This window comes from Stenella coeruleoalba (genome assembly GCF_951394435.1).
Source record: "Stenella coeruleoalba genome assembly, chromosome: 16".
Classification (NCBI taxonomy): domain Eukaryota; kingdom Metazoa; phylum Chordata; class Mammalia; order Artiodactyla; family Delphinidae; genus Stenella; species Stenella coeruleoalba.
This window is the reverse complement of record NC_137162.1, coordinates 56,035,139-56,057,136: the sequence shown is the minus strand read 5'-3', so window position 1 is coordinate 56,057,136 and position 21,998 is coordinate 56,035,139. Positions and strand designations below refer to the sequence as shown.

The 21,998-nt window shown below is 46.3% G+C and overlaps 1 protein-coding gene across 11 annotated transcripts in view; it reads right to left on the bottom strand.

Annotated features, from left to right (window-relative positions):
- Window positions 1-21,998, bottom strand: part of KCNMA1 (potassium calcium-activated channel subfamily M alpha 1) — a gene marked incomplete at both ends in the record, with an annotated part of 740,839 nt that overhangs the window by 116,025 nt on the left and 602,816 nt on the right. For 10 of the 11 annotated variants that reach the window (XM_079900389.1, XM_079900388.1, XM_079900390.1 and 7 more), the window contains one exon: window positions 19,365-19,441. In XM_079900389.1, coding sequence (XP_079756515.1) covers window positions 19,365-19,441 — 77 coding nt within the window. Of the gene's footprint in view, window positions 1-8,638; window positions 8,813-19,364; window positions 19,442-21,998 lie in introns of all 11 variants that reach the window. The other variant, XM_079900387.1, reaches the window with a different exon arrangement.

The following is a 21,998-nucleotide window of genomic DNA, read 5'->3' as shown; positions in this document are numbered from 1 at the left end:
GAAATGCCACACGACTTCCTCGGATTTTGTGTGGCCGTACTTCACAGGAAATGTGTTTTGTATTTCCACCAGAGTCCGATGGTGGTTGGAAACAACAGCGGATTTTTCAGTGAATGGGATGTGAAGCACTTTATTATTTTTTTCCCTCCATAGATGGAAGGAGACAAGCTGTCTCCCTAAGATGGGAGGAGAAAGTCACCTTGCCATACACAGGGATTTAAAAAAGAATTCCCAGGAGCTCTAACTGAAGCCACCACAGGCAGCTCGAGCCACGACCCTCAGGGCTGGCCACATGTCCCAGCTGGTGGCTCTCGTTGCTTTGTTTCTGCCGCCCAGCCTGGTTCAAGGCCATTCATGCCAGCGATTCAGAGCTGCCTGGCTCTGCCCCCATCAACACACTCAAGATGTGGGTCTTGTTGGAAATGCAGAGGCTGGTAAGGGAAGAAGAAATACTGGTTCAAAAAAAAAAAAAAAAGATGGACTAGATCCCCAACACCAGGGGCTGTGGAGACAGTCCAGCAGGTCTCCAGGCCCAGCCAAGATCTCAGGAAATTCTCCAATAAGGCAACGACTCCACAGAGCCCAAGTGGGAAGCACAATGACTGCTGAGTCAGCTGGGGAGAATTAAGCTCAAGAAATTTAACTAATGGAATTCAATCGCTTCAGCGCCATCAATTAAAATTTCTTTAAAATGATTTTAACTTCTTGGAATTGTATTTGGATAATGTGCTTCAGCTGGGAGTCCTAGAGGCTGTTAGATCGTCTTCCTTCCTCAGGCTTCTTGGAGCAACTCACTCCTGCCTCTTCCTAGCACATCCCCCCCGCCCCAGCACCCCCACCCCCGCCCCCTGCTGGTCTTCTCCACCCTCACAGGATGGCTCCCGAGGCCCTCAGCTCCAGCCCCTCTTCCCAGAGCCGCCATTGAAATCCTACCAAAACAAAGCCTCTGTGGCTCATTCCCCAGATCAAATACCCTGAATGCTTTCTATTGCATTACGTGTGAACACAGTGCCGTAACAGGGCCCTGCTCACCTTTCAAGGCTCCTCTCCCCCTGCTCCCAGGCACAGGTCTTAAGCTCCAGCCAAACTGGGTGACCAGCTGTTAGACAGGGGGCTCCAGCCGTCGGCAGGCCCCTCCACTGCCATGCCCTCTCTCATGCTGTCAGGCAGGATACCCTTTGCCTCCCATCCTCCAATGCACATCTGAACTGTCTTCTCCTGTGGGGCCTTTCCTCGGCTGACCAACAGGAGGTGACCTCTGGGCCTTTGCACTGCCGAGCACTTTGCCCCCCTCTCTCACAACGCCTCCCACACTGTCTCCAGCTCTCAGGACTGGAATCCTCGTCTTTCTTCTCCTTCCTTGGAGACAGACCGACATACCCATCTTCTTCAACTGAGTAAGGAAATGAGTAACTCAGTCTGCTCCCTAGACTGAAGAACCAACCGTCCAGCCTATCCTCAAATGCCAGCCCCACCACCGACTCGCTATGTGACCCTTGGCAAGTCACTTAACCTCTCTGTGCCTCAGTTGCCTCATCTGTCAATGCACAGATGCCTCAGTTTACAGTTGCCTCAATAGCAAATAACAGTTACTAGCTACCCCATGGTAAGGATTAAATAATATCTGTACAGGGCACAGAGCAGTGCCTGCAATGCAGCAAATGCTACGTGTGGGTTCAATTTGACAATAACAACAGTAACTAACATACACGTATCCACATACACACACCCCCTTGCAGGGCTGGCAGAGTCCCCTGCATACAGTAAGAGTAGACACTAAGTCTAGCCTTAACGTGAATCCAAGTTAAGCAGTTGGCCATTTCCCAGCACCACCCCATGAGCCTTGGTTCCTAGGAATACACACACACTAATAGCAGAGGTGTCAACCTCGCCCCAGAAGAGGAAAGCAATTTTTCAGCAAATCTTAGTAGGCTTCACTCTTCTTTCCTCCTCACCGATGAGTATGACCTGTCTGTAATCTCTACATCCACTCTAGTCAGAAAACGGTTCCCATTACACTGTTCTGTGCTCCATCGTTTCTAGGCTTAAATGCGAATCAAAGAGCCCAAGCCCTGAGAACTTGCCTGTAAGCCCTCTGGCAGATGTCCTAAATTTGTTGGGCCAGATGACAAATGTCCACCTCAGATCAAGGAGCATCCAACTGAAATGACGGGCACCGTGTGAGAAGGGAGGATCCCCAGGTCTGACTGAGACCAGAACGCTGCCGATCAACTGCTCATTTCCGTCTAGATGGGATTTGGAAGCAGGATGCGGTGCAGCCTGGGCCGCCGCCCTGCAAGCCTCTCTCCGATGGCTTTATACCATCGCAGGTCTGATGCTAATTCAAGACAATGCCCCAGCGCATCACAACAAATTAGCCACAGACACGCGACGGCAATCAACTCAGGGCGCTGTCCTGAACGCGGGCTGGGGATTCCCTGTCTCCACGAGCTGCGCGCTCCCACAGATGTTTCTAAAAGCCTCTTCCCAAAGGGCCATTTAGAGAGAAATCAAATGCAACTTTGACTTAATTAACGTTTTAAATGATAATGAATACAATGTAGATTCATGGGAAGCATTTACATTGTGTTGTAAAATTGATAAAAATTTAATAACTCTTTGTTAATAAGTTATGTCTCCCCAGACCCATAAAGCCTAAGGCGCTGCCAACTCCAGCCTGGGTCTAATCCAGGCTCCTGGTGCAGGTGGAGGAGGGAAGCAGAGATGGCCTTGACATTTGCTCCAAGCCTGCTCTAATTCTAAACCTCTGCCTGTTCATCAGTACTTTATTTCATACAGTAAAGGTCAGGATTTGGGCTCAAGGCACAGCCTTGACAAGAAAGCTCAAGTGAAAGGCGGGCTGGCCCTGGCATCTGTCGCCTGAGATAGCAGGGGGTGGGGGGATGGAGAGCTAACTGGCCACTTCTCCCCTCCTCCATGGAGGTAAGAGGCAGAGTCCACTGCCTGGTGGTAGGAGCTGTCAGGGTGAGTATGGTGACAACTGGCCACTGTCCTGAAATAAAAATGCAAACATAATTTCCATGTCACCTTGCATAAGGACTTCTGCCTAGCTTACTTGTGGCATGCCAACATCTTTTCTGGTTCGTCCTTGAGGAGCCCAGTCACTTATTAAAGCAACATATCCCTGGGGAGGGAGGTGTCCAAGTGATGGGGGTAAACACAGAGCACCCTTTCCTCCTTCTGACCTTTCTACTTCTTATCTCCCAGCTCTGCTTCAAAGGGTTTCTTGTGAAAAGCTGGCTGTTTGCCTACTTCTCCCTTTCTCTTCCATCTACATGTGGTACCTCTTCACAGCATATTTATCTTTAAGAATTCAACCATTTTGGAGGAGGAGAGTACAACAGGGTCTCAAAATGCAAGTCAATTACTTCACCTGACACTAGACTGAAAAAAAACCAGTTACTTATTATGAATAAAAACATGGTTTGTTTGGAGCTCTTTAGAGACGGGCAATTAAAAGGATTCTTTTCAAAGGAAACTGTGTCCAAGCACGATGGCTGCCTTACAATGAGCTGACCACCATATAAGCAAGTAGGAAGGCATCGTGCTTCGTGTCACCCCGCTGCTGAATATGGCTACCAGAAAGATCGAAGGAGCCTTGCCTTCTAACAGAAGTGCCCTAAGATGCCCTCCCAGGTCCGTTATTCATGGAATGATTAAATGGTTGCCTAGGCCAAGTTGCCTTCCTGTTTTCACTTCCTGCAATGAAGCGCAAATGGCCAAATCAAGACACATGGGGTAAGGGTAGCTAAAGAGCTAGGGCAGAATCCAAAGCGGGCTTTAGTGTTAGCAGCAGTAAATGGATGTTGTGTGTGGGGGGGGAGAGACAGAGACAGAGAGAGGGGGGAAGGGGGGGGAGAGAGGGGGAGGGGGGAGGGGGGGGGAGAGAGAGAGGGAGAGAGAGAGAGAGAGAGAGAGAGAGAGAGAGAGAGAGAGAGAGAGAGAGAGAGAGAGAGAGAGAGAGAGAGAGGGAGAGAGATCCGTTTTCTTACTTTCTATCACTGATGGTGGTAGTGGGAAGAGAGAGTCTTTGTTTTCAAGGTCCAGAGTAAAATAAACAAATAAAACTTAGGACTGGGGAGCTTGAGAAAGTCGCCCAAAACTATACCTACAGAAAAGGACGGAGATGATAATGGGCTGTTGATTTTTAAAGGCAGCTTATTAAATTAAATCTCCCTGCAACAGGCACTGGAGACTGTCAGCACAGGGTGTGTCCTATTATAGACACTTTCCTGGAGCTATTTGCACTCCCTGCCCCAGTATCTGATTTTATGCACTTCGAGATGCCATTACTTGAGTGACTTTAGTTCTATTGACAATGTTAATTCTCTGCCTGTACAAACCAAAGGCTACTCGGGATACGCTGATTTTTGTTTATTATCTGACAAGACTCAAGATCACACTAAACTGATTTTGGTATGTCTCCTTTCAACCTAATTGTATTGGACTTCTCTCGACCGAACCATTGGAGTTGAATGCCTCCTTGTATTATATTTACACCCGAAAGAAAAGTCGTGCACCACTTAAAATTAGCTACAGTAGTTTGCAAGTGGGTGTATGTAATTGTGCAGGTTTAACCTATTAGTAAATTGAAAGGTTGGTGTGAGTGATCACACAGGTCCTTTGGCTAAAACTACCTCCAAGCACAAATTTAAAGATCTGTTTCTCTTCGAGCACATGATTCATTTGTTCATGTCAGGGTTACTGACGGTTTGTGACCAGCATCATGTCAGGCAGTCCGCGGCAGGTCTGAATCAATAGGGTCTTATGTTGTCACTGCATCATAATTTTAATTGTCCCCTTTCTATTAGACTTAGCAATCAGATATCGAGCAAAGACTGAAATAACAAGAATAAATTCTGAACAGAGAAAAGGTACTATTTTACAAAATTATATGGAGGGGAAGTGGAATAGATCAGAATCTCAATCTATATTGATGGGTGTGTGGATGTCGCTAGCCACATATATATATATATATATATATATATATATATGTATGTATTTTTTTTAAGCCATATATTTTTTATGTTTGACAGTACTAGAACATAGCTACTTGTGGGAAGTCTGGGGCCCGTACCATCTTAGCGTCTCTTAAGAGAGCTGGTACTTCTGCCCAGGACCATCCGAAGTAGAAACAAAATTGGAACGATCCAAAAATGATGCTCTGCACACCAGTTCTAGCCCACCGTGTTGAATGGTTCAGTCTTGCCCAAAATCGAATGGTCTTGTGATGAGTCCTTACTGGTCACTCTTTGCGTTACTTCTCTTACTGCTTTTTAAGTCTTCTGTAAAGGGGTCCTCCTTCTCTGCAAACCTTTTTGTCAGCACAGTGTGGCCTGACATCCCGTGCGCTCAACAGAAGGAGACAACCGTTAGAAAAGCATGTGACTTAGCAACAAGGGGAACGTGTAATGGGCCACACCTCCAAGGAGAGGTACACGCAGGCAGGGCTTGCTGTTAGGAAGCAGAGTTCTAAGACTGTGTGAACACTTTTAATATATTGCCACTCCTCTGGGAACTGGCTACTTCTCTTCCCACTTCAGAAAACACATAATGGGACTTTGTGTTTCAATTTACCATCCCTTGAAAACGGAAATCTTTCCCCTTAAAAGAAAAAAAAGAAAAAAAAAACAGTAAAGAGGTAGACGAAAGGCAAAAGAGAAGGAATCGGACAGTCCCCAGAGCACACAGGCTCAACTGGGAAACTGCGACCAAAGCAAGCTCTGTAATAATATAATGACCTTTAATGAGTGTCTTGGGAAACAATACAGCCCCAGCATAAAAGACAAAGGGCAAACCCCATCACGGCTCCGTTGACACTAATTCAAAATGATTTTCAGAACAACTAAAGAATGTAAGAGAAGTAATCTGATCCGCCCATCTGACCTCACTTTGATTCAAGGGCCCTTCTCCTGCCATTTCTAATTGTCAAGCCCTCTACATTTCACATCTGCTCATATTTAATGAAAAGCCCACTCTCACCACCGCTCTTTGAGGCAACCAGCTCTGTCCAATGGGCACCACCCAACCCCACCACCAGCGAGGGAAGCCCGGGGATTGCTATTGGAGCCCTGCCAGAGGAATTCTGCGTAGACGTAGACATTCTTTAATTGGAGAAGAAGGGCTTATGTGGGCCCACGAAGGGGATCAAATTGGAATGGATTTTTCTAACTTATTATTAATGGTCAAAGGTGAGCGGACTCACACAGGGATGGATGAAATCTGCTTTTGTTTGACGGAGTGACGACGGCAGGGAGACTGATGAAAACAGAGGAGGCAAACCCCACCCCCACTCCCACTCCCACCCCCCAAGCTGTCAGTACCAGTTACGCCTTCGACACACAGCCCAAAGCTCCACATTTTCCACGGTGGAGCTGATGCTGGAGGGGTAGAAAGACAGCAGTCTCATGCCCAGGATGTTTCTGAGAAGACGGGACCATCCCACCCCAAGTTTTTCTCCTCCTGGCCTCCATCAACACTTGGATTAAATTGCAGAGCTGAGAAATCCCTCCAATTATGGTTTCTCCTGGATAAGATGCAAATTGCACACACTGGGTATCACGGGCCTCACGTAGGGGACACAGATTTGCTGTGATTGGTATGGGTGGCCGGTGCCAAGACATGACCACAGGCCTCAGTTTAGAGCCTGAGTGGCTCCTTCCTTTTCTCCACTGGATCTCTGGCCAAGGTTTTAGAGCCTAGCGGTTACGTGAAAGTAGAAGTTGTGCCCTAGACGGGTAACCGAGGGGGCGGGTGCTTACATTCGCCACCATCAATCAAAGAGGTGTGGCCAAACTGGGCCACCACAGCTCACCCCTCCACTCCCCCTCCCCAGCTCCTGTCTCGGAACCTGGTGTCCTGCCATACATCGTAGACAAACAAATGCTTTGTATGGTTGTGACCGAGTTCACCTTGGTGGTGTCATATGAACCAGACAGAAGTGTGATGAGAATAAAGGAGTAAGGGCATGTACGATGGCGTGCGCAAGGAAGATTTAAAGGAAATTTCCTTCCTAGGAGTTTAGGTCAATATGATGGGACAGTCCAAAATGCCTCTCAACACCACGTCTATTCAGTATCACTTAAAAAAAAAAATGAATCCTGTCCCTCGGCCCTGTTCTGATGGGGCAGTGAATCATAAATCAGAGACGATGATGATTCTCTGGTCCTAGATGGAACTTTTCCAAATGCCTCTACGACCGCTCCAAGCACAATAATGTCTCAGACCTGAACTGCGGTTTCCAACACCAGCACCGGGCATGGCACACTCCACTGCATACAGTGATGTGAGGGCTCCCTCAGCCCTGGACGCCCCATCACTGCCGCACAAGCACACCATGCTGGGACCGCAGGCTCTTTTCCCTCCTTGTTGCCAGAGTAAATTAACTGCTGCTGGTGAAAATTTAGCTCAACCCGCTCTGGGCACTTGGAAGAAAAGAGAGTGGATAATATGGTTACCAGCAAACGCGGCGGGTGCTTTCAAGAGGAAGGGATGAACACAGAGGGGTTGTCTTCCACCGCCCATGCTACTAAAAATGTGAAAATAAGGCGACAGCCATACTTTAAGGTATCCAAGTCCTCAAGCAGAGCACAACCTCTTCTGCCCTTAGACGAGGGCCCTCAGTGAACAAGCTGGAGCTTTCAGGAGCATCACCCATGTACCACGTCAGTAAACACAAGCAAAGTCCATGCTGAAGACAAGGATAGCGTGGGGGCAGGGAAAGGTGCTCGGGAACCTGGTGTAGCTCAGCCTCGCCAGCTGCCACTGCAAGACCCTGAGAGACTCCTGAACGCCTCTGCACTTGCGGGGGGCAAAGACTGACCCCAAGGCTCCACGATGGACTCGAGGGAACCACGGAGCTTCTCGGCTTATGACTTTTGTTGTTATTTGGAATCACAGTCGCTACAAGATACCTTAAACAGGGGGCTATATTTCTAGAAAAAAATGAAAGATATTAATGGACTGATCCTTTGAATGAATCATCTTTTTGAGGGGAAGCTCTAGAAACCAGCGGTCTGTATAGGTTGGCAGATTCTTTTTCAGAGCATAGTAGGCAATCTGGCACTGGAGGAACGAGATACAGGTTAGGGGGACACAGTAAAAAAAAAAAAAAAAACCGAAAAAACCCATCTGCATTGAAACCCTGTTATATTTTGGAAAGTATCCAAGCTCACTAAAAGCAATTTCATGCCAGAGTTGGCTTGTTCTCTCTAACCCGTTTTCCTTCCTCCTTTCGCCCCAATCCGATGTCTAACCCCTTTCCCCAAATAGTAAGATATACATTTCCATGTATCTCTGTTATCAATATAGTATTTGATGTGTTTTCACATTTATTTCCAAGCATATTTACTTAAAGGAGAGAGGAATAGTATCACTGGATTATAATATCACAGCCTGCACGCTCTTACAAGAGACACAACAAGTTCACAGAATAGGGAGGGAGGCCTCCCCAGCACGTACACAGTGACACAGGCAGCGAGGGCAACACATCACCACATATACTGGGAGGAGAACATCAGCCCGACTGACTCACAGCACCACAGGGCACGACACGAGACGGGGGTGATGTCACAGACAGCACAGACATGGAACTGTTATGTGTTGGGGTTAAACTTACAGGCACGGAAAGTGGTGGAGCAATCATGAACAGAGACAGAAGAAAGTGGGAAGGCTCTCTCAAGGGTGTCCACGTTACCACGCACACGGCCTGACATGCACGAGCAGTCACGCTCAGAACGTCCGCAATCAAAACAACATGCCCGTCTCATTCTCTTGTAGATGGACATCTTGGCTATAACCATGGGGTTGGATGGGACGAGAGGAAGAGCGGTAGTTAATGGCAAGGTCACACACAGCAAGGCAGCTGGAAGGGAGCTGAAGGGATTGAACACAGGTCTTAGTTCACGTTAACAGTCTTGACCCAGAAAAAAAAATGCAGAGAGAACTGTTGGTAACACTTTGGTTGTACGTTGGAAAAAGCAGAGAAAACAGCCATCGCCTGTAGAGTCCCCCAAGGCTGTCGCACGTTAGTTTTCTACCCTGGGTGAAGCGGGTGACCACGGGCAAGGACACGGCTGATGACAACCGGGTTGCTGGGTGAGAAGCAGCACACACTGGAGACAGCAAAAATGTAACCAACATTTTTTCCCCTGGCACAATTAATACAGGAGGACAAAATATACACACAGCCAATCGATCAATTGCTTATTGCGTACAATAAATGGCTTTTGCAAGATGCAAAAATATCTAGTACGTAGGCTTTCTAATTTCCATCCATTTCTGGGCATTAGGCAGAGGCTGGGACAAGCTTTCATCCAATTAGATATGAAACGATTACGTGTTAGTATAGAATCTGAGGATGCCTCTGCTGAACTTCCCCAGAGTGAGTTTACAGGATGCCTACAGGAATTCAAATTTAGTCTTGACAGAGCAAATACCCAAATCTGTCCATATAAGAAGTGCAGCTCCTCAAGGCTAACACTGCCTATTTGACATTAAAGGCAGTTCACAAATAAGGAATCACCCAAAGCATATGAGATGTTCGTCTGTTGCAATGCATTGAGCTACTCATGGCTGTATTTTCTGCTTGAAGCCGAGAGAATCTGAAAATCGCATCTGCTCTTCTCTCCCCCTCCCAAAAAAAAAAATTCAGAAAGTTATCGGGCTATTGGTTAACCATATTTTTTTCTTATATAGAAAATATCGGCCAAAAATAGATGAAAAATTACAAAACATGAAATGAGAGAATAGATCCCACATAAAATATCTTACTAAGATTTGCGCGAGGCACTGATAGCTCCTCTCAAGCTAATATCATAGGTTCTGCACTGCCTGGGAATCCAACTTGGGTGCTAACGTACAGAAGTTGTTGGACATCACTGTAATAGTTCTCAAGGCCCTGCACCTTCACCCTTCAAGCCAATTTATGTTTCAGTACAAGAGAAGCTGTTTGTACCTCATTGTGACGCTACAGCAGGCAAACATCTTGGTTTATCCTTAGCATGAACCTGCCTGCTCCTTTCGCAAGATGGGAGAAGAATTCATGTTTATTCCAAGCATCACAGCCAAACAGTCAGCTGAACTGGAGAGGTGTTATTCCCTGTGCCCACACCTTCCCTCGTGAAAATCATTTTTCCCCCATTGTTTTTTTTCTTAGTGGAGAAATGGTTGCACTCTTACTTTAAAATATGGCTAGTGGTTTTGAATGTTACAGTCACCAGGAAGAGGGGTTTAAATCTCTCCAATGGGTCAAGTCCTGTTCTAAGACCTTTATGACGTGCCATACAGTCTATTGGTCAAGCAGGGGTAACATTATGGTTGTGAGGAACAGGCACTGGGGCAGATGAATGAGAGATCCCTCCAGCAGCAACTCCATTCCCGTAATTCTGGCTCACACTTTTAGCGACATGTTCTTTTAGCATCCTAGCTAGTCAGTTGTTCAGATCATCATCATGCAGCCCCAGCCCTGTTCACTGCGTGGGACATCATTCCTCAGCTTAGCTTTTATGAAAAAAAGAAAAAAGAAAAAGTTCCACTATAGCATTTGAATCAGAAGAATTTAGAAGGCACGGTGGGATTGCCCAGACACCCCAAACAGCAGTTGTCGAAGTCGAGAAAGGCAAAACAGTCTTCAGTTGAAGACATGAAAATAAAGTTATTTTAAATGCATCCAGATCTGGTGTACAACTCGCAGACCACTTGCTTGTTTTTTTTCCTTCTTAGTTCTTTTACTGGAAATATTGACTTGTTATTTATACAGAGGAGGGAAACGAAGATGATTTTTTGTTTTGCTGTAGATAAATTGTTTTGAAAAAACTTTAATCAAATGCTGTAGCAGAAGAGAAGCCCATCAAACTCTGAAATGCTATGCTTCTCATTAGCAACAGTGCCTGGTTTTCGTTTCCATACTGCCATTTTGGGTTCACATACAATAACAGACTCTGACACATTGATAGGGAAAGCAAGTTCTTATATATATACCCTTTAAGGACAAGGGGAGGGAGGATGGGGGCGGAATAACTTTCAAAATGATTTTGTCAGAGGTAAGCCCATCATAATGGGTGATTGAAACCTCCTACTTGATAAGGGTTCAGGAGGAAACACAACTTCAAACCAGTGCCTCTCAGGGACTGTTTGCAATTGTTATTGTTGGCTCTTCCGGAGACCATGCATTGTTCTAAAATTTCATAGTGTTAGCATGCAGGAACAAGCTGAAATTGGTAATCAAAGCAGCAAAAAAACCATTTGCTATAAGAAGATTAAATGTTAATTGTAAGCACTCACATTCCAAAGCAGTATATGCATAAAAAAGAAGACATGCTCTTTCTCTCCATTCCTTCCCAGTCATCAGTTTTACAGTCACACCAAATCCAAAAGAGAAATCTCAGAAGACAAACAAGCACCACCACAAAAAGGAAAAAAAACAAAAAAAAATCAGCAAGAATGATGGATGAGAGGCTCAAAGACAGGACAGAAACAGTTAAAAATGATTGAGCCCCACACACTGACAAACCTTTGTGAATTACTACAATGTCTAGCCCAAGGTGCCACCAACTGCGAGGTTGGCTCCTTGCTTTACATCTGGAATAGTCCATTTTCACTGACCCCCTATCGGGTGTCTTCACCTACATACTTCTGGGTCCGCTTTCTTAAAAGGTAAGGCCCATTCTGACCTCCCATCTGGTGGTTGCGATCCGTCAGGCTTGAAGGATGTGTGTCCCAGCCAGGAAGAGCCTTCCTCTGGGCCATTTTGTGAGTCAGGAACAAGCTCTTTAACTAAAAATGGGTGAGGATTTGCCTCTCTGGTGGTAGCTGTTCCAGGAGAAGTGGATACTCTGTGTGTAAAATTATACTCTCAAGTTGTAAAATAAAATTATATCAAAATTAAGTCGTGGACCTCTGACTTCGGAAAATACCATCCCTCATCCCCCTCGACGCTCTCTGTTTCCTAATCCTTCAGTTTCGTTTCAGTGAATTGTGGATAGCCAGAACCACCGGTATTTTATTTCCACGTCTCCATGATTGTTTCCTTTTCTAGAGCTGATGTAGGTTCGAAGGTTAATTTCAGATATCAGAGTGCCGCTTAAAACTCCCAAGGTTAGGTTTCAAGGAGCAATTTTGAAAGTTTCAGTATTTATTTAAAACAGAAGTAAGTTTCCTATCTACTCCCTGGCCACATGAAGTACCCTCTCTCCTCTGGTGTTTGCTGATTTTCTTTTCTATCGAGTCACCCAATGACTTCCTCAATCTCAATCCTCAGAAAGGGAGTTTTCCCCAGGCGCTCAATGGTAATACTAAGTAGATCTGTGAGGACATCTAGTGGCTCTGTGTGGAAGAGCAGCTAGTTAACAGATCACCTGAACTAGCTGGGAGAGGACCCTGTGTGCCTCTTAAGAATTGAAACGTGCAGTGTCATTTCAATTCAATGGCTTCTCCCAATGCACAGCAGAAGTTTAGGAAAGAGCGGAGATTAAGGCGAGAGAGGTTCTAGAACATGGTCCTAGAGTGGTCAAAAGTGGCAACTTGCAAGCACATCGGCTCTGCAGCCGCGGTCCGCAGAGAAGGACCCCTTCACAGCACCAGCTGGCTGGGTCTCCTTAAAGCCCTGCTGTAGCTTCCTGAGACAGGGAACAGACGAGAGTGTGTCCCTCAGAGGTGTTAATGCTGCAGCTACTTGGCATTCCATCTTAGTACTCTTGGAACTTTACGCTCAATTAATTGCCCCCACTGGCCAACTTAACTCGGAGAAGGCAGAAACAGAAGCCTCTGCAGACTCAGTTTTCTCCTTGGCCCACATCATCAGGTTCTTGTTCTTGGACTGGCGCCACAGATGCAAAGAGCTTATGCAGTTGCCAAGACCCTGGGTCTCACCTTTCTCCTCCAAGAACTCTGCCCTAGAAGTTTTACAGTTTGAGAAAAAGCTTTTATGTGCTTGCCTTCCCCACGACGAAGTGGATATTCATCCAATGTTTCCATTATGACTTCCTAGTGCTATTTGTAGAGACAAAATAAAAGCGTTTCCCTCATGGACTTCATCAAAGCCATTTACTGGAAGACTGAGAACTGGAAGATTTCTCAGACGTACTCTTGGACAACTTTTCTTATATATTCAAAGGTCTCAATCATGAGAAAGAAAACCTGTAGAGAAGGGGCTGCTGTCGATGTAGCTTAGTTACTGCTCTTTCCTTGTGTCAAACTGACAAAGGGTTGTCAAGTTCAGGTTCTCTGCTGGTTAGCCCTTCGGAGCCAAGCCTGGAATGGAGGAGGGAGCTGGACTCTATCCTGCTCTCGGCTCCATCTGCCTCCTGCACCAGCAACCAAACTGTCAGCCAGTTTCCAACTGTAGAATCTTAATTTCCAGGGTGGGATGGAAGGGGCAGGAAAAGCAGTGCTGAACTGAAAAGCTCAGGTGACATTTCCCAACTGCTGGGGAAAAAATATTTTAGGTTTCAAATGGAGCAATTCAAGACAAGACTGGGGCAGAAGAAAAAAAAAACCCTGCCATTCAATTCACAGACACTTGTCAGATTGCAACTTCCTGTTTAAAATCAACCCAATGAAGGAAGGCTTATTTCCAAGCCTTGACTCTGGAGCTGCTCTTCATATTCTCGGCAGCAACAAAATTTTAAGTTAAAATATCCATGGAAGAAAAAGTCCACCGAGGTGAATGGTGAAGGCATTTGTTTGATGGGACAGTGGGAATCCAAGAGCGTTCTTTCAGGTCCTATAAATGAGGAATGATGTCTTCACTTAGCAAAATTCCTCTGATTAGCTTCTGGAGGAAGGAGAAAGACCTTTCAGGTGGTTTTCCAAGAACGGAAAGAAGGGAAAGAAAAAGCTGGTTAATGTCAGCAGCAGAGAGCACACCGAACTAGCTGACCCTCCCTCAATACCATATTGTGGCTGGAGAAGACAGAGGAATTTGGCACGAGAGTTGTTTGTTGATGGACATCACGGTTTCCCTCCAGTTCTGAAAGATCATTAGATACAGTAGGCAGCTCTGCAGGTAGGAAAGCGGTTCATGCCCTGAAGTCATTTTTCAAGGTGTTCTGCAGATAAAGGGAGCCATGGAGTCAATTTGGGCAGAATTTTGCTCTGAACCGAAGAAGGTCATTGTTTTGTTTTGTTGGTACGTTGAGCATTCCGTACCCTCCAACTGTGAAGACTAGCCCAAACCAGATGACCAACTTGCCTCTTCTTCTGCAAAGGAGCAGGAGAGGACCAGGTGCGGAGACATCTCCTGCAAACTCCAGGGCCGCTAGACTGGTCTACAGGTTGGGTCTCTCGTAGGTGAGTAAAGACGGATGCTCATCGCTGGTGCCGCTGAAAGCAGCACTGCTCTAAGTCACACACAGAAATACTGGCCTGCGAGCTCCTCGTCAATGGCCACATCTTGCTGGGAGAGACGGTCCTATTCCTGGAGTAATTCAGGGGCTCAGAGACTTGTATTTACTCATTCTGGCTTCTACATAGCTCATTAATGAAATGGAGTGGTCTCTTCAAGCCATCTTTCTCTTCCTTAAACAAGTAAATGGATCCTGCAAGATGCCTGACACCCACAGAGGAACTAGGTATGTCCTAGCGGGTATTACCGAAGGAGAAATTTCATTTTAAAGCAAGGTGCTTCATAGACTACAGGAAATAATTACCACTGTAGAACTTACTTGTCTCCAGTAAGGCAGTTTAGATACTTACAGTCCCAAAGCTGGGTGTCCAATTAATTCTCTCTCAAGCACTTTCTCGTATAGAGAGGCACATATGGTGTAATAAATACATCACTCTCTCTATAAAATATCTCTACGCTTATATATAAAAATGTACATTTTTACATATAAAGTACTGGTACATATCATATATATCACAACGTGGGAATATATATGTAGCATATGTGTTTCCGTCAGGAGAGGGATTCAAGCTTAATAGCAGAGGAGACCAAGTATAATTTATCAAAGGCAAGCATGACAATGAACCCCAATTGACGAAGCATCTAGAGCTAGTGGTAATTACCTCAGCTGACTCAGTGTCCCCTAAAGGTCCTGAGACAAGGCCTTCAAGAGAAACACTGTTGTTAAGGTCTTATTTTCAAGTGGAAAAATAAGACAGCGCCAGAAGCTGACAAGAGGCTGGCGGGGGTTGGGTGGGGGGGAGGGTGGATGAACAGAGAGGGGTTCCCTGCTCGCAGGGTTCTCCAGCTCCAGGCTACTCTGCAGACCGAGTTGGGGTATGATGTCACTGCTACATGCAACATAAATACCAAAAGAAAAAAGAAACTGCAACTGCACAGAAAATAAAAGAAGTTTCTCTTCTAGAGAAAGACAGGGGGAACTGGATTCCGGGCTGCTGGGAACCCGTTTTACTCACAATATATCACTACCAGTGTGCAGTTAAAATAGAGTAGGGGCAGTATTCCAAGGCAGCAAAGAGAAAGAAAATAAATCACAAATATGTCAATGATTAGAAGTTAAAGAAAATTCCTTCAAACACAGCAATTTAGACATGACTTGTCCCCTAGGAGTCCACCTTTTGGCAAATATTTAGAGGCTGGGGGAGAAAATGTAAATCATTAGACTGGGTTTGTTATACAGAAAAAGAAAATAGGTAAATAGTAGATTCTGAGAGCTTGCTCCTTGGCCAGACAGCTGAGTTTGACACTCTTCCTTGATGGAGAACTATGAAGAAATGGGAAAAAATGCAAAAGTTAAACTATACTACCAGAGAATTTCCAAAAATGGGGTGTGCACACTTGACATTTCTCCAGATAGTATGACGCGAGATGTTTAAGGCTGTTGAATGAAGGTGAATGTGGAGGTTGGGGGCTGGGTGGAGGGTTATTTGGAAAGGGAAAAGCCAGGTTGGGAGGGGAGGGTTAGAAAACTGTAGATAAAGACCACTGATGTCATCAGCTCTGCCCTCCCGGAAACTTATCATTCCAGGGTGAATTATTAATACCTGGCCTAACAGGTTTGGGCAGTTGACTATGGGTCAGCTGCCCTCTCCAACTTAGGGCACCAGGCAACGTGCATTCAAAGGCAGGAACCCCCCTGCCCCGCATTATTAATAATTCTAGCTCTACTTCTAACAAAAGTTTCTTTGCAAACAAAATCTATCTTCACCAATTTCCTAACCTGCCTGGTATGCCCTAGGACGTTCATGTTTAATCATTCGTTTTATTCGAACCACAATTTACACATACACATCCGCAACCCACCCTCTGTAACACAGGCTATGACCTTTTAATGAGGAAGAATGATATTTGGACAATTCTGATTGGTATCAAACATTAACCTCACAGCCGAGGGCGTCTATGAGACAAGGAGCCCACGGAGGGGAGAGGGGTGCAGAGGGAGAGGTCAAGGCCCTGTCACACTGGCTTGGCTTTGCAGGGACAGTCCTTTTGTAGCAATCTGTGCTGCGCAGGATGGGAGATCATTCGATTCACTAGCTGAACCAACGTTAAAGGTAATGAGGAGAGCAGAATTATTTCAAACAATTACGTGCCTCTCTCTCCAGGACGAAGTTAAAGTCAGCTGCCGTTTGTTTGCCTGGAACCAAGATGGAAAAATATCCTAGAGGCCAAATCCTCATTTCTAGGGACTTAAAAATCAGTCTGCTGGGTTCTACTATAGATAGTGCCCTGTGAGGAACATTCCAGCATCAGAGCAGGAGTCAGAGATGCTCACTCTTCCTCCTGCCATTTCCACTCATGCCTCCCTAGAGCCTGTTCTCTGTCCAGTCACCAGGGAGACCCTTTAAAATAAGAACTGATGATGTCATTAACTTGTTTAAACTCTTCCAATGGCTGTATTTATCGTAACACCAAAACCCCGTTTCTTCCCATGGCCCCTGCCTGCCTTTTTGACCTCGTCTCCTACCACCCTCTCCCCAATCCCACCAGCCCCACTGGCCTTCCTGCCTTACCTCAAACACCACTAACTTATCCCTACCTTTGCCCTTGCTCTTCTGTCTACCTGGACTGAGTCTCAGCTTCAGTGTCACCTCTCAAAGGAGGTCTTCCAGACCTCTCTAGCTAAAGCAGCAACCCTACCAGGTCCCTCACACCCTCAGGCAGTCTCCTCTCTCTTCAGAGCACTTGTCTCTGTCTGAAGGCATTTAATTATTGCTGTGATCATTGCTTGCCTCCATTCACTAGAGTGAAGGCTTCGGGAGGGCAGGGCCTATCTCGTTCACTGCTCCATCCCTAGCACCCAGAATAGCGCCTTGCACGAAGAAGGCACTCGAACACATGTGAATGACTGATCGCCACGTGAAAGTAGCCTTGTCATTTCACTGATAGCCCCACGGGGCCAGGTTCTCCGGCAAGTATCTGGTCAAGGGTCATGGGCCTCAATACTCTCCTACACTCCCCAACCCTCTCCACTACAAGTGTTTTCTGACATGGGTTCATCCTCTTGCATTTGTTACTCTCTCTCATGTACTTCTGCCTTGGGATGTTGTGTTCCTTCTGATGGGAGTGAGCTGGGTGATGTCAAGGGTTATGGGCCTCAATACTCTCCTACACTCCCCAACCCTCTCCACTACAAGTGTTTTCTGACATGGGTTCATCCTCTTGCATTTGTTACTCTCTCTCATGTACTTCTGCCTTGGGATGTTGTGTTCCTTCTGATGGGAGTGAGCTGGGTGATGCCTGGTCAGCTGAGCTGTGTTTCTGTGTTTACAGATAACTGAGCTGGGCCGGGAGCACTGCCTGGTGAGAAGGGTCTTTTGAGTTACGGAGTTTGGGGGATTGGTTGGGGAGTGAGTTTGTTCTGTGCCTTTATAGGCCCTTGGACGCTCTTCCTGGTAGGTTGTCGGAACTGGAGAGTTCTTAGGCCCCAAGAAGTTAGAGGTTCCTGTCCTGACGTATGGATACTCATTCTGGTGAGGTGTCAGAGCTGGGTGGAGGGGGCCATGTGTGTTAAGTCAGTGGAGAAGGGGGAGCAGAACAGTGGACCTAAGCTGCCCCAAGCTTGGGAACCAGCCCAAGAAGATTTCTACAGAGACTGCTCTAGACCAAGAGTGCTTCTCTGGGTATCTGCCCATGAGGCTGAGGGCCTCCTTCATGCTCCAGCAGAGTGGTGTTTATGTCTCACCGATTTTGTATTTCCTGTGCTCCCCTTTACGGCTTCTGTGAAAGAACCTCTTGCTCTGGTCAGCGTACCTCAGGAATGGTGCTCTTCTGTCTGGTGTGTGCTTGAGAAAAGTATTTTATGGGGTGACCCTTTATAGTTGGGTTCTTACTCATCAGACCCAATTTCACCCACCTTGACCTTCTTCTCTCTTAGAAAAAAGACGAGGGCACGGCACCAAGAGAAGCCTTCGGGTGAGCCTGAACCCCTGTCTGTTGGATCTGTGTGACCCTCAGCCATCTCATCCTCCCACGAAACTTGGAGCCTCAGTTTCCTCTTTTTGTAAAATGGGATTAATAACACCACCTGCCAGATACGCAGGGTTATGGGGAGGAACAACAAAAATAATGATCATAAAGAGCTCTGGAAACATTAAATCACCATGGGAAGGAAGGCATCACTATCGTTTTCTCCAGGGCTGTGAACAAATTCTATTAGGCAATGCAACAGAACGACTGCAAACCTCACTTTAAGCCCCAGTTTTTCGAGAGCTCACCATCCACCATTCCTGATTTACCATATCTTTCTCAAGAAGTCCCAGTGGCAAGCTGCTTTGTAAGGAGTCTGAGACGATACGTCAGGAGCTATCAAGCCCAATCTAGTCTACCCCAAAGAGCAATGGTGTTTGAGGCTGGTCACCGGGGCAATGGCAAATAAAGCCCATTGGTGATGACCAAGTTCCTTCCTTGGGCCAGTCTGAGGGTATCACAATTGAAAACTCTGGCCTTTGGTACCCAAACTGGCAGGAATCCCAAATGCAAAGAGAGTCAGCTCCCATTTGGGAGACCGAATCCTCAGACCCAGTTTCCCGTCAGCCCTAGCACGGCCATCTTTACACTTGACAGCCTCCCATCCACCGGAAATCACTATGCAAAACCACTCCCTCCTCCAGGGCCTTGGCTGCCCTCCTTCTCATACACTGCGTTTGCTCTATTTGACTGGACACATCTACCTAGGCATCCCTTCAGAGTCAAGAAGTGGGGATTAGGCATGAGGCTCACGCCGAGGTGTTGATGGTGGTGATTTTCCATCCTCTGCTCTGATCAAGTGAGGACAGGTATTAATTTCATGTCTCTTTAAACTGCAGGGTGAAACATAAACGTATTCAAGAACGCGCTTGATGTTTAGTGTTTCTTTAAAAGGAAAAGGAGAAGGGAAATGAATTTGGGGAAAAAAGGAAGGAAAGAGGGAGGGAAGGGGGAAAGAAACACTACTTACGCCGTTTGCAGCCACATTTTTTTATTCTTTTGGGATCCGTGATGTCATCATGACAGGCCTTGCAGTAAAAAAATGCCCTGGAGGAAAAGAATGGAAAAACTGACACGATTCATAATCCACCCAAGTGAAATGAGGACCACATTTCCTCCACCATGGTGCCAAATTAATGAAACACGCCAGCACTAATTTCCTTTAATCTTCTGAAAGGTTTAGACGTTTACAGACGGAAATGTTTGTTGCGAGACCATTTATTTCAAACATAGGATTCTGCGATTTGAGTTAGTGCTTCTCTTCATAAACTTTTATTTGAAAAGGAGCTGGGAGAGAGATTGCTGACGTGACACACCACATCTGCTCGCTCCTCTTTCATTTTGGAGAACAGCTCTAAATGCTGCTCGTCAGAACACATGGGCAGCCAGCTCTGGGCCCTTGGCGGGAAGTTAAATACATCTTCGACATCCTCACGGTCTGGTCAAATAGGTATTAAAGGGGCACAAGGGTGACATTCCTCAGTCAAATAAAAATATTAGCCTACTCACTTGGAAAGCACCTTCTCTTGTCAGCCAGAGCGAGAGAGGTTGAGGAGGAAGGTGGAAAGGGAAAGTCAAAGGGGCCCTCTGTCAAATTCCTTCTGGGGTATCATAGCCCGTATTTACTCCCAAACTGGCTGGACTCACTCCCATACCATCCAGGCCTGAGAACACATCATCACTGAAGGTTTTCTTCTTACTAAGGAGCACAGCTCATGTGACCCTTTGGATGGGGTGGGCAGAGGGTATTATAGGATTGGGCTGGATAGAAGGAGACCCAGAGGAAGTAACCAACAAGAAAATCCTCTCCTGTGACTCAAATGTTAATATATGATTACAAGGTCTGTTGGCCGTGTCGGAGATATTCTGGATGAGACAAAACAAGGTCATTGGAGCACTATTTATTTATTTATTTATTTATTTTTGGCTGTGTTGGGTCTTCGTTTCTGTGCGAGGGCTTTCTCTAGTTGTGGCGAGCGGGGGCCGCTCTTCATCGCGGTGCGCGGGCCTCTCACTGTCGCGGCCTCTCTTGTTGTGGAGCACAGGCTCCAGACGCGCAGGCTCAGTGGTTGTGGTGCACGGGCCTAGTTGCTCCGTGGCATGTGGGACCTTCCCAGACCAGGACTCGAACCCGTGTCCCCTGCACTGGCAGGCAGATTCTCAACCACTGCGCCACCAGGGAAGCCCCGGAGCACTATTTAAAATGCACAGGAATAGGGACTTCCCTGGTGGCACAGTGGTTAAGAATCTGCCTGCCAGTGCAGGGGACACAGGTTCGATCCCTGGTCCGGGAAGATCCCTCATGCCGTGGAGCAACTAAGCCCGTGTGCCACAACTACTGAGCCTGTGCTCTAGAGCCCATGCTCTACAACAGGAGAAGCCACCGCAATGAGAAGCCCGCGCACCACAATGAAGAGTAGATCCCGCTCGCTGCAACTAGAGAAAGCCCGCGCCCAGCAACGAAGACCCAATGCAGCCAAAAATAAATAAATAAATACGTTAATTAATTAATTAAAAATAAAATGCACAGGAATAAATGGAACAAAATAAAATGCACAGGGCCTAGAAGAATCGCACTGGGGGCCTATGTCCTTTCAAAACTGGGGGATACTGTGATAAAATTCATTGGAACAGCCCTCTGGATAAGGGCATTAACAAAATCCTTGGCTCACCACCTTCACCATTCCCAACATGCAACTGAATGCCAGGGATAAACATAGTCTTTCCTTGACCTGGGCTATAAAGAAATAAACACAATTCTTGACCGTTTTATTCTTGGTTCCTTTTTGGAACCAAGAGGACTTCACTTATGTGAAGTGAAGTCACAGGACTTCACTTATGGCTGGCACTGGTTGGGAACCAACATTAAGACTCTGCGATCTGGGAGAGGTCTTGCAGACCTTGCAGTCAAAGTCCCTGGGACTCACCGTCCTTCCTCATCTGTAAATCGAGGAGGTTGTTGTGACCTGCCCAAAGTCATTCTGTCTGGACCTTGGCCGACTCCAGGACTTCTAAATCCAAGCCCAAAGTTCTTCCCACCCTATCAGCTCATCCACTACTTAAATGCCAGTTCTTATCCATCTTGCAAAAAAGGAAAGGTAGCTGACTGTCTGAGTGACAATGTGGCTAAGAACGCAATCAGTGATGACCTGCCCTGAAAGGGGAAGGACAGGAAAGGAGGAAGTGATTTTGCTTCCACTTCCTTTGGCCATTTTCTCCCCCATTTGATGCTACACATAATAATAATTGTAACAAAAATAACAGCTAGCATTTATAGAGCACAGATTATAGGCCAGGAGCTGTTCTAAGCATTTTATAAGCATTAACATATTTGATCCTCGAACAATCCTTTGAAGGAGATACTATTATCTCTGTTTTACAGATAAGGAGACTGAAGCACAGAGAGGGTAAGTGGCCTGCCCAAGGGCACACAGCTAGGAGTGGCAGAGCCAGGATTCAAATCCACACAGTCTAGTGCCAGAGTCCAAGGTCTTAACACATCTTTACTAAAGAGATAGTGAGAGGATGATGAGTCTGAAGAGACTATTGAAAAGACAAAGTATGATTACTTCATGAATTAAAGCTGGATTCTGAAAGTGAAATA